The 15891-nt window shown below is 44.2% G+C and overlaps 1 protein-coding gene across 3 annotated transcripts in view; it reads left to right on the plus strand.

The window, feature by feature from the left end:
- The window catches only part of CFTR (CF transmembrane conductance regulator), a 94141-nt gene extending 78525 nt beyond the window's left edge, over nucleotides 1-15616 (plus strand). For 2 of the 3 annotated variants that reach the window (XM_065659525.1, XM_065659692.1), the window contains 4 exons: nucleotides 6008-6097; nucleotides 9159-9331; nucleotides 9671-9776; nucleotides 11019-12413. In XM_065659525.1, coding sequence (XP_065515597.1) covers nucleotides 6008-6097; nucleotides 9159-9331; nucleotides 9671-9776; nucleotides 11019-11225 — 576 coding nt within the window. In that variant the 3' untranslated portion in view covers nucleotides 11226-12413. Of the gene's footprint in view, nucleotides 1-6007; nucleotides 6098-9158; nucleotides 9332-9670; nucleotides 9777-11018; nucleotides 12414-15180 lie in introns of those variants that run through there. The other variant, XM_065659611.1, reaches the window with a different exon arrangement.
- The last annotated feature ends 275 nt before the right edge of the window (nucleotides 15617-15891 follow it).

The following is a 15891-nucleotide window of genomic DNA, read 5'->3' on the forward strand; positions in this document are numbered from 1 at the left end:
CTTTAGCCTGGGAGCAACACTGATAACACCGATGTTTTTAGTTGTTGCTCAGTAATGTTTACTCTGACCAAGGACTTTGTGAGCCTCATGCTCTGCCAGGGAGGAGGGAAGCTGGGAGGAAGCAGGGACAGGACACCTGACCCAAACTAACCAAAGAGGTATTCCATACCACAGCACATCATGGCCAGTATCTAAACTGGGGGCAGTTACCCAGAAGGGTTAGATCACTGCTCGGGTCGGGCTGGGTATCAGTCGGTGGGTGGTGAGCGGTTGTGTTCTCTTCCCTTGTTATTTCCCTTATCATTATCATCATTGGTGGTAGCAGTAGTGGTTTGTGTTATACCTTAGTTACTGGGCTGTTCTTATCTCAACCCGTGGGAGTTACATTATTTCAATTCTCCTCCCCATCCCTCTGAGAGCGGGGGGAGGAGGGGGCAGGGAGTGAGCGAGCGGCTGCATGGTTCTGGGTTGCCGGCTGGGCTTAAACCACGACATCTCCAAAAGATGGATGTATAAGATGAAGGATGCTTTCATAGTATAAACTATGTCTCCATTGTGAAATCTTCCTATACAGCCAAGTATAACTTCCTGTGTTGGAAGGGGCTTCCCTATCTTTCCATAGTCATCCTTCTGCTCTCAGCCATTTCTTCCTTTGGGCTGGGGTTGCCCAGCAGTATTTCTGCTTTCCGTGTCCAGCTGTCCTTGGGAACACATGGAATGAGGAGAAAACTGAATGCTTAGTAACAAGTAGCCTTGTTGTCCCAGTAAAAAAAAATATGATTAATAATTCCCATAGCTGAGTACTCACTATAGAGTCACTAGTGGTATTGAAAACATCATTCTGCAGCCATCAGCAAAATGTGAGAGACATTTATTGCATGAGCAGTGTAACTTGCCCTTCTGGTAATGAGGTGCATTGTTAGGTCATTGTTAAAATTACACATTTAGTTCAGTTTGGAAGTTCCTGATAATGCATCAACACCAAAATATCCTGGCCCTCCATTCTCTGGAAGGTCATGAGAGTTGCCAGCCTGTTTGCATGCTTCAGCTCGCAGGTCCTGTCCCAAAGCCTTGCCAAGAAAATGCACATTATACCTCAAAAGTTCCCACATTCAGAATGAAGTTTTCACCAGCACTCTCCCAGCAGGGAAGAGAAATTGCATATGCCACCCTCCTTTCCCCAGCAGAACAAAGGGAGCCTTTTGTTCTTTGACCTTAACCTACGGCTTCAGAATGGAGGAGAAAAAATAGTTACCTCTCCTTTCCTGGGAGACTGGCCTACATCAACACCTGGATATTCACTGTCTCCAGGAGAGGCTTTGCTGACAAAAGGAGAACGGAGCTCTACTTGAGGCATGCTTCCTCGTGAAAACTTTCCAAACCTCTCCTTCTCCTTCTTTATCCCTAATTTTCCCAGTTTAGAAGAAAAGAAGTTCTTTTCCTCTGCCAGGACCTCAATGATGCCTGCATAGCACGCACAGCATCAGCCTGCAGTGTGGTCAGGGATCAGCTGAGCCAGAGCAAAGGCAAACCCCCTGTCTTTCAGTATCTCAAATCCAGCATTACAGTGGCATGAAGGAGTGAATCACATAAAACATGTTTCCTGGAGCACCCCACAAGGAAGGTCCTTCCTGTTCCTCCTCACACGTCTGCACTGTTGAAGCACAGTTGGACCACAGTCCTACAGGACTCCTGCAGGAGCTCCTACTGGATGTTTGTCATTCTCATGCAAAGCAATTACTGCAGCGATATCAGCCTGTTTGAAGTACAATTGCAGCCCATCATCCCTTCTTTCTGGGCAGACCTTTCTGATGTTTCTTCTGCAAGAGTTTCCCCACCACATTTCCAGGGTGAGGACATCCAGCTGCATCTGGTTTCAACACTGAATCTCTTTAGTGTACACGGCCTCATGAAGATTGCATCCTGGAGTATTTAATTGAGTCAAATTGAGAAAATACCTTCAGAAATTTGGCTTCAAATGGAGAATAGGAGACCTGCAGCAAATGTTCCATTAAAATCAATGAGAGGAATCCCAAGACCCATAAGGTGCTGCTAGCTCAGAGGAAAGAAATTACTTCTGAAGTCTTCTTGAGTGTTATTCCACTGCATCCTGGTGGATCTCATGCTGTTTTTATGAGTAAATACTCCATATAGAATTAACATCAAGCTTAGCATGGAGAATGAGGTTGCTACAATTTGTGGGACTGCCAGCTATCAAATAAAAATAACCAAATCAGTTTTGCTCCTTTATTTTACTTGAAAAGTGGAATTTCACAACTTTCATCTTTGTAGTTCCAATTTTTCAGTAGTTATCTCATTTTCTTCATTGTAGCTTCCTACCTCTCTGCCTGTCTGTCCCCAGCACTGTTTCATCACTTCTCATAACCTTCAGGGCTGTTCACTTCATAGGTTGCATGGGGGTGGCTGTTCTGCAGCATGCCAGAGCACTCCTGCATGGGGCAGTGCTGCTCCCCAGAGGGGTCCTACAGAGGCTGGGCTCCTGCACGGCAGGGGAGCCCAGATACCAGAGAGCATCTGCTGCATCAGACCCATGCACAAAGCAGCTGGGGACATTCATTAACAACCCCACATGCTCATTTAGAGCAGTAGATAGATAGGTTGTTTTCTGCATTGCGGATGCAGTGTTGCCAGAAGCACAGCACTTGGGTTCACCAGTAAGCTTTATGGGAGGCAGAGGTTTTAGCATCTTCAGAGGAGAAGCTTACAGAGCTGGTCCCCAAAAACCTGCAGAAGGACTTCACTGCTCCCATGTTCTTATTCTTGTCTGGAAACATTTTAATGTCAATGTAAAGTCCCCAGAGGGGCACTTATGAAAACAAACCCTTTAACTTTGCTCTTAATACTAAAGCATTCACGTATGTCGTGGACAACATAGCAACTTGATTGTCTTTCATGTTGATGTTCTTGCCATAATATTATGAAGCACAGGAGGCTACATGGAGGTCATATTGTTGTTACTCGAACTTCTCTGTGTGTGGAGCTGGTGTCTGGTTCTAGCTGATGTCACATTTCTCCAGCCCTGGAGTGTATAGGGTCAAGGGTCCATGGGTCTCGCACATGGGTTGTCTTTCTGTTGCAACAGCAGCTACTCACAACCAGGATAATCCCTCTCATTGGCAGCTTCTTGTTAACTGAGCCTTTGCTCTTCTGTATGGGTTTGCTTAGGTACTCCAGGGTCTTGGTTCTTCACCTAACACTTAAATCGCTTAGGAAGCCTATTGCCACAAGCTCAGTGTATCCCACACCATAACCAGTATGCAGAAGCTCTAGCTGCTGAGGGGACTAACGCCCTTCAGAGGGGTTGTTTTACAATATCTGGGGTGGTCAGAACATAAGCATTACCGTATCTATATTCCTGAGTGTTTTGCTTGTGGGTGGATGTCATGCCTGAGAAACTATTTGTTGCATGATCACACCCATTAACATCCTGGGTGAATCTGAACAAGTGACCGAGAATCAAAAACGGTTCCAGATTTGCTGCCAGTCTCCCCAGCTATCCGGTTCCCCTTCCAATGCTTTCCTTATTTCTACTTCTGCCATATTTATAAACAACACACAAGTCCATGGCATTCACTTTGGGTTTGGCTTTTTTTTTCACTTTAGAGTTCAAGCTTTTTAAGAATTTTGTTTCCCCCCCCGGATTATCTTTAAGTGGACTCTAAACTGGCCATGTGACTCACATGATATTTACTCAAGTGAACCCTGTATGGTTTCTAATGAGCTGGGAAGAAGGTGATGTTGAAATGGAGAGAGAAGTACCAGAATTCAGGACAATGAAATATTTACCTTGTGGGGAAGAAAAAAAGGTACATTTGGGAATAGCTTGCTTTTAGTGACCTGCTTCTTGAAAGCATGGTTATTACGAATAACAGCAGTTTCTGAAGAAAGTAGTTTCCTTTATTTCTCTGCCTGCTGCACTTCAGCAGGAATGTTATTCAGCCCTATCTTCTTTAAAACTGGTTTGTTCGGTTAACTATTCTTTACCACTGAGAAATGAAAATACCTATTCCATTAGTTAGATGTATGGTGCTCCAAGTGTGAAGAAACCCACGTCTGACGCTGTTTCCGCAGCATTATTATTCCACCACACCCACTACTTGGAAGAATCTAATCCTGCTGCAAATATGTTGCCCTGTTCACGCCACCTAACCAGCGTAGGGCATGGGAAAAGAACTTCGCTGTACTTCACCGGAGCATTCATTGTTATTGACAATAATGATCACAAAGGAAAGGGTCTACTCTTGCCCACTGGTCTCTGCCAAAAGTACTACTTCAATGACTTTTAGCTATGTGCGCTGCTGCCTCTGCTGCAGCTCCACTGGGGTGTTGCTGGCAGGGCAGCGAAGGTACCATCACACTTAAATCCACTCCACTGACCCCAGGGGACTACGGTGCAGCTGCTTTTCTTCTGGTCTTTCAGTTCTGGTCTCTTGAATCAGGTACTTCCTTCTCTCTTACACCAGATAAGTTATTGGCAATGGCCTACGTGTCTTTATTAAGCAAATTAATTAATGTAATTTATTTGCCACTGCCATGTTTAGACTTTTCATTAATCTATTTAAAGGATTAATGTAAATGTGTGTATAAATCACTTTGAAATCTGATGAAAGAATGCAGTGTTCCCAGGATAGGTCAGATGAAAACTGTGGTAGACTGGCCAAACTCTGGACAAGCCCTTTCTAAGAATATTCTTCTGGTACAGCTACTCCTTCACTGCTTTCTGTAGTGTTTGACTACCAAGACTCTAAGAAATTCTGTGGCTGCGAATAGCTGGGATTTCAATGCGTTTTCTTTAAATATATTTTCTTTACGAAGACATAAGAGAAGTAATTGTCTCAAATCTTTCCTTTTGGCATTTGTTCTCTACGTACAAGGAAAGAGCAAGCAAGTGGTTGTATTTCTCAACAAGGCACTTACATTCTTTGAGAGAAAGTTCTCCCTGCTACAAACAGCGGGTGTATCTTGCAGCATAGAACACAACAGTTGCATCTCGTAAGAAATGTTGTGCAACCCCAGTGTCCCTTGAAGAACCTCATTTCCACCAGAACCTGACACACCCACCCCATGTAAAAAGAGATTAAACAAATATTTAGTTTTGTCTGAGTCACGGCTTTTTGAGCTACAGAAGGTGTTTCTGAGGGATGTTCGCTTAAATCTGCGTGCCTAAAAGCAGAACTGAGTAGTAAACTCCAGCGTGAGAAGGATGCATCTCAGTGCCAGGAAATGTACAGCCTCTCATTTTGTGTAATGGAAGGAAAGCGCGGGACAGAGCATGGAGAGAGCAGGGTCTGATTAGGGGAGCCACATATGAGAGCAGGTTGTGGCTGCTACAGTCATGAATCAGGTCTTGCTGAGTCATATCTCAGTGATGTGACAGTGAGGAAGTGAGGAAACAAAAAAGCTCTTTTGAACTAGGACTGGGACATGATGAAATGTCAGGTAACAGAATTATGCTGATACATATTTGGCTATAATCAATTAGCAAAAAGAGAAATTAATTGATGAAAACCAATTTAGGACAGTGTCCCTGAATACTGACAAATACCTAACAGATTTTCTCTCTCAAAACAAAATTGTGAAAACATGCAGTTTGGTTTAGGGATTTTTTGTTGTTGTTTGTTTGAATATATTTTAATTACGTTCCATATAATTAAAAAATAAAGAAAATAGTTTTTAAAAGGCTTATTCCAAAATAGAAATATAGGAAAACTTTGATTCTGAAAACTGCTGAAATTTGATTTTTGACGTTTTTCAAACAAGTTTGGCTAAGTCTTGATTATGACAATTGCCAAAAAAATGAATGTAAGGATTTTTAAAGTAACTTTTTTTTGGAACAATATTTTGAAAAATCTTAGTAACCTGCAAGCAGCTCTGTCTGGTGACTGCAGAAGGTTATTCTTTCCACCGTATGCTTTACAATTTGCAATGGTTTACACAATGTTCAGGGTATCTGCCTACCTGTGTTTGTATATCCTTTTTCTTGCAGAAAGTGTTCATATTTTCTGGAACTTTTCGGATGAATTTGGATCCTTATGGGCAGTGGAGTGATGAAGAAATATGGAAAGTTGCAGAGGAGGTAAAACTGTTCGAAGTTATTTGTATCACTCTGGTGAAGTAGTTACAGCAAAATTCAGTGTAGGTCAAGTAATCGTTGTATATTACATTTATATTACATTTATAGAGTCTTAGGAAATAAAGTGCTGAGGAAAGGTGTTTGCTATAAACCAGGTTTCCTTATTTCCTAATAAAAATGTGCCTTTTTCAGAGATTAAGGAACAAAACACCAAGATGAACTTGGGCACAGCACAGTCTGGGTAGCTCCTGCAGTGATTTAGCATAGGGGATGTTTTTTGTTTGGCTCTGCTGAGTGACCCTGTGAGAAAAAACAGTGGAGGAAGCTGATACAGCAGAAAGTCCTCTAATCTTTTCTCATTTTAATGTTTCACCAAATATATGAGATCTCTGCAAGATATTTTTCTGTCAAAACGTGAAAAGATGACTAGTAAACACTTTGGAGGCCAGGAAAAAAGTGAAACATGTCTGTGGCCTGCCCTAGAAATAAGACTGGTGTTATTACAATAGGAAATATTTATATTCAGCTTAGAAAATTCTTTCCTCAAGATATTTTCCAGTTATTGCAATTCTCAGGCCAGCATAAAGTCAGCTGAGAAAGAGCACTTCATGACACCGCAATCAGGCTTACACACTGCTTGCGTCGTGGGCAGCTGCTCTGTCATGGAAAGTAAGAATCATGGGATATTAGATTTTATGAACCTAAAGGTTTTTTCCAATTTTATGTTGATATCTTTTGGTTTAAAATTCCCCAAGTTTAGGGGCCTAATGTTTACAATTCTGTTCCACGATGAGCTGAAGCCCATGCATTACGGTTGTCAGATGCCACCTATTGGCTCTGGTAGTGCTTGGTAGGTGGCACAGGTAACAAAAGGCGCAGAGAAAAGGCAGATGAGAGTTAGGGGAGGGAAAGGGCTGTAGCCTAGAAAGCCCATGCCTTTTCCCAAGGTACAGATGTCCTAATTAATACAGACTCAGAAATGATCTGGTGCCATTTTCATTGTTGATTTTAAGTTTCAAGGGTCAGAAAATACATACAACTGTGGGACTTAATCTGAAATCTTCCTCCTTTCCCATCCGGGTTAACTCTATCTCTGCTTGCTGTCTTGGGTTTATTTCTCTCCCATGTTTGGAAAAGAGGAAAGTAGACACTTCCGATGAGTAATTTACTGTTGAATAAAAACATCATGACGTTTTTGGTTAAATGATGTGACAGAAGCTTTTCAGCTGGTCCTAGAAGAGGCAGTTGGGTGCTCGGTGCTGTGCTGCTCCACTTCTCTGAGGCTGGGAGAAAAATGGAGTGTGGATTAGTACCCCTTTTCTTGAGAAAGACAAGCTCTCCTTGCTCTCCTTCTGCTTTTAAGGACTGTTTTGACTGTGCGTGTGAATTGAGCCTGGGATTTTAAAAGAGCCAAACCTCATTTACAACAGCATGAAAGAAAAAAAGTATTTTGAAGTGTTCATCATTAAGGAGTTTGGCAAATCCGTATGTGATAGAGGCTTTCACTGCACAGGCAAGAGTGCAAAGCAAACAGAGAAGAAAAAAAGCTGTAATGCTTTTTAGTAGGAGTGATTGGATTGTTTACAAAGTTCATGCTCTTGAGATCTGGCTTGTTAGTGACAGTGAGGCAGTGTAACTTTGGGACCATGGTGCAGAAAGAAAGTTAACTGTCAGCATAGCGCTGACCTAATGTTGCTGCTGGGGGGTTAGAAGATCGTGATGAGATCAACACCAGCTTTTTATGCTCCTCGCAACCAGCTGCCGAGAGCAAGGCTTTGGTTGAACACATCAGGTGTTTCACTTTTTATTGCTCCCATATTTCAGCACCTGAGTCTGTCAGACGTGTGTCAGCTTCCAGGGCTGAGTTTTACTCTTGCAGTCAGCTGCTTGGACCTACAGGTACCCGGAGAAGCCTTGTGCTGTTTTTCCAGCCCTTAGGTGCAAAATTTTGTTAAAGGACACAATATGTGTTCAGAGGAGGAGCAAGAAACAAAGCTCTGGCCTTAATTTACTTACAAATAAAAGCATGAACACTACAGAAACACAATGTGCATACCCACACACCACAGTTTAGCATGGTTTCCATGTAAAACAGAAACACAAAGGAGGAATTCTAGTAGTATTTCCCCTCCTTCACCCCCCCCCCCCCCCGAATGCAAACAAATTGCAGATTGGTAACATTTAAAAAATCCAGCGGATTTTGGAGCCATGCAACTCACGTGTTTCCTGGTTCTTTTATTTTACAAACACTTTTCTGTAAACACTGCTGATTAAGCCAATGAGCACCATCAGGTTGGAGCTGTGGAAGATGCAAAGCTTTGCTTTAAGGCGTACAAAATGCATCTCCCCGTGAGAGCAAAAAGGGAGTACGGGAAGAAACAGTCAGAAAACATCTCCTGGGCTGGATTCCAGTTTCTGACCCAAGGGAAGCAGCTTCATTTGGCATGGGCACTCCTCTAAGCATTGTATCACCAGTGCAGAGGGAAGACCCTGAGACCATTAGTATGAACAAAGCTCACAAGACCTGTAGGGCAGAAAAAGAAACAGATGGAAATGCTCTCAGAGCTATAGAGACAATGGCCACAGTGACCTGGGTTGCCTTCTCTGTTGCTATAATGTCGCATATGAATTTTGATCATTTCTTTTTACCCTCCTAATAGCCAAAGAGGCTTGGTTTCCTTTCAAAAATCACTTTCCTCAATATTTGCAATGATGTACATCACCACTGAATAAGAAGTTACAAATATATTGCTTTCTCTAGCTTGCTAACTCAGAATGTTTTGGTCAAAATGCTAAAACTCATTGTACGTGACAAACAAATAAAGCATTAACTCAGCTTCCAAACATAAATCCTAGCATGTCATAGGATTCAAATATTTCAGTGCTTTTCACATCATTCAGCTACTTAGCTTGTAGTCTTTATAGGACAGATTCTCCTTTTCATCAGTTTATGTTTTCGCTGTCAGAAATTAAAGGCAAGGAAATTAAAGGCTCTGGTTGCTGTACCCACAGTCAGCATTAGCTGTATCTCACTGATTTTTCCTGTCCTTTTTCTTTCCGTCAGGTTGGGCTGAAGTCTGTAATTGAGCAATTTCCAGGCCAGCTTGATTTCGTTCTTGTGGATGGCGGCTGCGTCCTCAGTCACGGCCACAGGCAGCTGATGTGCCTTGCCCGGTCAGTTCTCAGCAAAGCTAAGATCTTGCTGCTTGATGAACCAAGTGCTCACCTGGACCCTGTGTAAGTTTCATTCATTTGTTCTATCTTCTAATATGAAATAGGAAAATTGGTGAGGCAGCACCATCTAAAAAGGCACTCTGTAATTTGTCTGGGCTGTTACTAAGCCTGATTTCAGTAATATGTTAGCAGTTCTGCCTGGGGGATCAGGAAAGCCTAGTTACAACCTTAGCTTTATGGCTGATATGTACTTTCACAGCAGAAATGCAGCAAGCTGAGATGATGCAGGGTGTTGGTGTCCATGCACCTGAGCCTTCCAGCATGCAGCCAGACTTAAATATCACCAGTAAAGCACCAGCATGTTCACTGCAGTCTGAACACCAACACTTGTTTGCCTTTCAGAACTTCCCAAGTGATCCGGAAGACCCTGAAGCATGCATTTGCCAACTGCACGGTGATACTCTCTGAACACAGGCTGGAGGCGATGCTGGAGTGCCAGCGATTCTTGGTGAGTGTTTCTCATAGTCTCACATACTCTCGTTTAATTACATTTGATGAATGTGCAAAATGCACCAAGCGGAACTGATGAAACTGGCTGGGTTGGTGGGGTCATTCAGAGCAACATAGTCACCAGAAGAGCAGCATGCTCCTGTTTGCTCTTTCACCTGAGCTGTGGCACCTGTGCTCAGCTGAGCTTTATGGAAGAGCTGGATTCCTTCTTTCACCAGGAGGAAAGCTGTGTAGGCTATTCAGCTGCTGATCCAGGTGCCTTATGTTGTCAGTTGGCTCAGGAACTCCTGAAAAATACCAGCATCTCACAGAGCTTTACCACTGCAAATGCAGAGATGGCTGCACTTGCTCTTGAGCAGTAGGAGGCTGCATGGGGAAGAAGGGTTCCTATGAAAACATGTAGTGATCAGAATTACTGATTTCTTCCGTCAAGCCACTTGAATATTTGTTTCTTGTTTAATCAAGGTGACAAAGTACTGAAGTCCTGGGGTATTTCCTTTGTTATATAAAAATCATTAGTAAAGAAAATAACAGGCAAGTTATGTAATTGTTCTTAAAATTGAGGTTCCTTCCTCTGTATTTTCTTGACCCTTCCATAAGGGAGGACCTTCATTTTATTGCCTCCAGCCCAGAGCCCGGGCTGCGTCGGCCCGCGCAGGCAAGCAGCAGGCAAACTCTGCCACCACAGTGCCAGCGCAGGAGCCTCGTTTGAACCTGTCTCCTGCCTGACAGGAGGCTGGCACAGCCTTACAGGGCAAACCTGTTGTCTCCTTCAAACAGAGGTGAGCAGCGCTTCCTTGTTTGGCAAGAGGAAAGCAAAGAAGGCCTGGCACCGTGCTGGCAGCCTTCCCCTGCTTGTGATACAACTTTATTTCTGCAGTTAACACTTTCATAATGGGGCACTTTAGCTGTGCTGGGGAAATGCCACAGTACCTAGAGGCTTCAACAAATGATCTCAGAGGTAAAATGCAAGTCGCAAGGAGAAACCAGCAAGCCCAGCGGCACTTTGTAACTTGAACAACAGGCAGCTTATCTGCATTAAAATGTTAATGTCTGTTTTATGGTTGCAGTTCGAAATTGCAAACTAGAAATTAGAAATAGCCATCGTAAACCGGGCTTTTCCTGTTAAGAGTACGTTTTCTGTTATGCCTTCATCTCTCTTCCCTGCTGTCTTAGTCGTGTTAGCTGAATTCTCACAGCTCCACCATTGCCCATCTAAGAGAGTGGTATGTTTCTCCAGGTAATAGAGGATAATAAATTGCGTCAGTATGAATCCATTCAGAAGCTGCTGAACGAAAAGAGCTCCTTCAGGCAAGCCATCAGCCACGCTGATCGCCTGAAGCTATTCCCAGTACACCACAGAAACTCCAGCAAGCGCAAACCTCGACCCAAAATCACTGCCTTGCAGGAGGAGACGGAGGAAGAAGTGCAGGAGACAAGGCTGTGAGGTGCAGTGTGGGCACCCTCTTAGTGAAGCAAATCGCCAGCAGTGCCCTACAAGGACAGGACCAGCGCTTCTGAACCTGCAGAGCTGGGCACAAATCAAACCTTGCAGGAGGTGTTCACTGCAGTGACTACATGTGCATTTGGGAATTGCTTCCCTTCCATGGTTAATTGTGTGCAAGTTAGTACAGTCTTTGAAGTTTTGCCACTTGTAATGGTAAAACCAGACTTCCTTTGAAGAGCTGCTCTAATTTGGTACAAAAGAGATGGCAAGCAGAATTAACCTGCCTGGCCTGACATAATCATTTCAGTCAACTTCTAGAAATGTTCTTGCTAGGGTGACAACAGGCAGAATGTGAGAAAAATAATCAAACCTGAGTGGAAAATAGAAAAATCAGAATGTAAAAAGCTTCTTTGGATTCATTTCCTTCAAACAAATTACAGGACAATATCAATGAGGCGCACAGAAACCTTCCTCCTCTTTGTTTTCTGTGCAGCAACTGCAATTCCAGCTTAGCCCAAGAGGCCAAATGCCCTTTCGTAACAGCGCACTGCTCCATGGGCATAGGTGAGAATGAGGGAAGAGAAGACACTGACTTGCAAGCCAGTCAACATCTGTCACGTCTCCATGGGTAAGGGAGAATTGGTGTTTTCTCTTAGAACCTAGGAGACTGCCAGCCCGACCCTGTGCAGTGGGATGAGTGCAGACTGACACGAGCAGCCAGTGACAGACAGGGCTCCTGGCAGTGGAACTGTGACTGTCTGCTTATGTGTGGCACCTTGACATGCTCTGTACTCTGGCCTAAAAAAAAACAAAACAGAGGAAACCTCTCAGTAGTAGACTTTAATAATGCAATTAATTTTTATACTCTTCTGGTTTGCAGTTTTATGATGAAACTGAACTTTCTCTAGGATATTTTATTTATTTTAATATTGTTGCAAACATTTACTAAGGAAATGATGTATTTTAAGAGTGATTATGTACTATAAAGAAAAATATATTTGTACAAAAGGTTTTATATTTGGATTGTTGGGGTGTTTTTGCTACTACTTTGATGTCACATCATGATAGAGCTGTTAAAAAACGAAGACAACTCCGGAGTTAGGCGAAGTACTGTCCGATGCTGTGTTTGTGCACTATTCTAGTGATACAGATGTTTTAGATAGATTATATTTTTTTTCTTTAAATAAAAAAAAAATAATAAAAAGAAGCCGTCTGTATGACATGACGTGTTACACCCCGTCATGGTGCAGAACTCGCAGACCTATTTTGCTACTTTTAGTGTGAGGTGTCCCTGCCCATGGCAGGGGGGGTTGGAACTAGATGATCTTGAGGTCCTTTCCAACCCTAACTATCCTATGAATCTATGATTCTACTTCCACTTCAGCCACTGCAGCCTAGCCAGGCGGGTGCATGATGTTTAACGAATACATTCTGCTGACTACAAAACTGCTCGGGAAGATCTCCCGGCTGCGCCTGGCCCGGTGCGGGTCGCATGCGGGGCCGGGCCGGTGCCGGCGGCACTAGGTGGTGCTGCGGCGCTCGGACCGCCGCTGCCGGCCGCGCCGCTGCTGCCCGGGCCGTGCTGTGTCGGCCCGTGTGCTCCCGCGGGAGCAGCGCGCTGCTGCAGGCAGAGGCAGCCGCGTTCCTCAGCCTCCCGTATTCCCGTGTGGCGGTCTGGCGAAGGAGGGGCTCCGGAAAGAGCCGTTTTAAGGCACCGCTACCGCTACCACTGCTAGTCAGCAGCGCCGCCACTCAAATGCTTTACAGCGGTGAAGCGCTCGCAGATGAGCTCTGTATCTCTCACAGTGCTTGGGCCCTAAACCCGCAAAGAGCAATACATGGAAAGCTTGAAAATAAATAAACGCTTCTCGGTATCAGGTGGGAACAGCAGCTCTGCCCAAGCCTGTGACAGTGTCCCACCAGGCTGGGCACCAAGCGTTACAGCTGGGCTCTGCACAAGAGCCACCAAGGGCACAGGCTGAGCCTGCAGGCACTCCAGAGCTCACTCTGGAGCAGCTGCTCACCCTGTCCCACCCGGGGTTTCCTCTAGTTCTGCCCCACATTACATAGTTTCTGCATATTTCCTCTGCAAATACAGTTTTTCTTTCTGTCTTATTTCCTCCCCTCCCAGTCCTTCATACTCTAGTGCTGTTCTTGCTATCTTCTAGCACTTACCTGGCTCTCTCCTTTCTGTCTGCATGAACATCTTGCTGTTACGTTTTCCATGAAGTGATGCCTCTTGCTCACAGAGTGCTCTGCATAGCTTTGGGTCTCAGTTTTGCCATGCCACTGTTTCTCTGCCACTAAGCTCTGCATGCTTTGGCCTTTGTAACAACTGAAAACAAACTGTATACTGAAGTAGCATCACTTTTGAACCCCACCTTCATTCTCCCTACACCCAAACGGTTCACCTCATGCTGTGTATGGCTTTCCTCACAAAGCCAGCTCCCCATTTGTGCAAGTCTTTACAGCACACATGGCCACGCCTGGTGGGGAGGCCGGGGCAGCTGCGGCATGGCCAAGCCCTGGGAGCAACGCCAAGGATCCCTCCTTTTTCAGGATATTACTCAGAGCTGCAGACATACCATGTGGGAGAGTTTATTATCCAAATAAACAAGATGATACATAAAGATCAGCAGAAGAGAACCATGGTGGCATGAGGCTCAGTGCGCGCTTCAAAGCTTGCACAGTCAGTAGCGTTAATTTGGGGGGTCTTTGTTAGAGAGAGTGAGGAGGTGGCCACTTGGACCCAGCAGACCAGGAGGCATTTCAAGGAGGGAAGAGGTAAATACAGCAGGAACAGGCAATAGGCAGGATGTGTGGAAGCTGCTGATGTGAACACTCAAAGGAGTGCTTTGAAGGCAAAAATATGTCAGTGAGATCACGGTCCCTGCGCTGCAGCACAGCGCGCATCACAGCGGCTCCTGCCGTCAGCATCCTCCTGCCAACACCCTGCTGCCTGTCCCAAAGGGCTCAGGCAAGGGCTGCAGGAATTCCTCTCTCTGCCCTCTAAGTGGGAAAAGGCAGAAGAGGAACATGCTGTTTCTTTTAGGCCAGAAATGCCACTTCAGCTACTTCAGCATTCAGGCTGGAACAGGAGGCAGGTTGGTACCAGCCTCCGTAACTAGGAGGAGGAGAGCATGTGCTTCCCAGCCAGGGTCAAGAGGAGCACCTCACCTTTTAGAACAAGTGTTCTTCTACTTGCTTTTGGTGGGATAACAGCACCCAGGGCTACTAGCCTGAAGCTAACTGGGAGGTTGCACATGCTATTCATGGTGGAAAATGGAGCACAAGGGGGCAAAAGGGAAAAACAAAAGAAAATGAGGCTATAACCCAGGCTATAATAGTGGAAGGAACAAACAACAACCTTCATGAACACAGGATGAGCATTACTTAAGAGATTTTTTCTTTTCATGAGTCTCACTTCAAATACATTTGATTGAAAAAAAACCCTGTATTTAAAAAAAAAATCCTTCTCCCAAAGGACTTTGTTATTAAAAACCCCATACTTCTGTTAGAAGGTGTGTGTGTGTACAATATATGGCTGAAGAGAAGAGCATGATGACTCTAGTACTACGTATGGTGATTTAATTTTCAGCCTGCTAGGAAGAAACTGAAAAAACCTGTAGAGCGAAACTACTCTGCAGAGGATCTGTAGCTCTCCTTCAGTACAGAGACGGGACAAGGGTGCAAACGGCAAATGCAGCACTGAGAAGCTCTTTGGGCAGCAAGGCCAAGAGCCACACCTGAGCTGTGCACACTTGGTTGTCTTCGTAAGGTTCACACGCAAAGTAACTGCACAAAGCAGCTCGATTCTCAGCAGTAGCAGGAACTGCTCCAGATCTCACTGGGGGCAAACAAGTCCGCTCTTCTAAAAACCAATTCTGCTTTCACAATTGCTTGGCTGTCATCTTACCCATTTCAGTATTTTACTCATTAAGTATCTGTTTCCCAGGTCTTTCCTAAGATCTGTGTCCTCCATTTCCACAAGCCTCAGCCTGTTACCCAGCTTCGGAGCTGCTGAACACCTGATGGTCTCCATACTTCTGGAATTCTGCCCTGTCCAAGCAGGTGGTTTGAGTTATTTCTCTGAAAGGTGGCAGCTGCTTGAGAAGGTGCCTTACAAACATTTCCTCACCTTCATTCTGAATTGGCATAGCTGTTGTAGGTCAGAACTATGTAATTTGTTTTGCATTTTATTTACTTCATCTAAAAAGTCTTCTGGCAATTTTTGTCTCCTCTTTCTGATACAGATTTGGTATTTTAGCTCTACCATCACTTGGCTATGATTTAACGTTTGCGGAAAAAAAACCCCAACACTTTATAACCAAACAGTTGTTCATTAATGGGCAATAAATTGCTGCTTAAAAATCCTGCTAATTAAACATGTGCATTGCAATACAGTAACACATTTCCTTTGCAAACCCTTGTGCTCTCCAAAACCAATTTCCTATTCTAAGGATAAACAATATTACTACTAATTTTATTCACCAGGACATACTTCAGCCTCAAAACACAACCCCTGTAAACGCAGATGGAGGTTTTCAAGTCACGTCGAACTTCCTTGCCTGTTATTTTATCTTCTTCTCAACAGGGTGTTTCTCACGGGACCAAAGTTTAACGTATGGATGGGTTCTCTGTTTCTTCTCCACAAACCTTTTAAACG

This window comes from Lathamus discolor, chromosome 1 (genome assembly GCF_037157495.1).
Source record: "Lathamus discolor isolate bLatDis1 chromosome 1, bLatDis1.hap1, whole genome shotgun sequence".
NCBI classification, from domain to species: domain Eukaryota; kingdom Metazoa; phylum Chordata; class Aves; order Psittaciformes; family Psittacidae; genus Lathamus; species Lathamus discolor.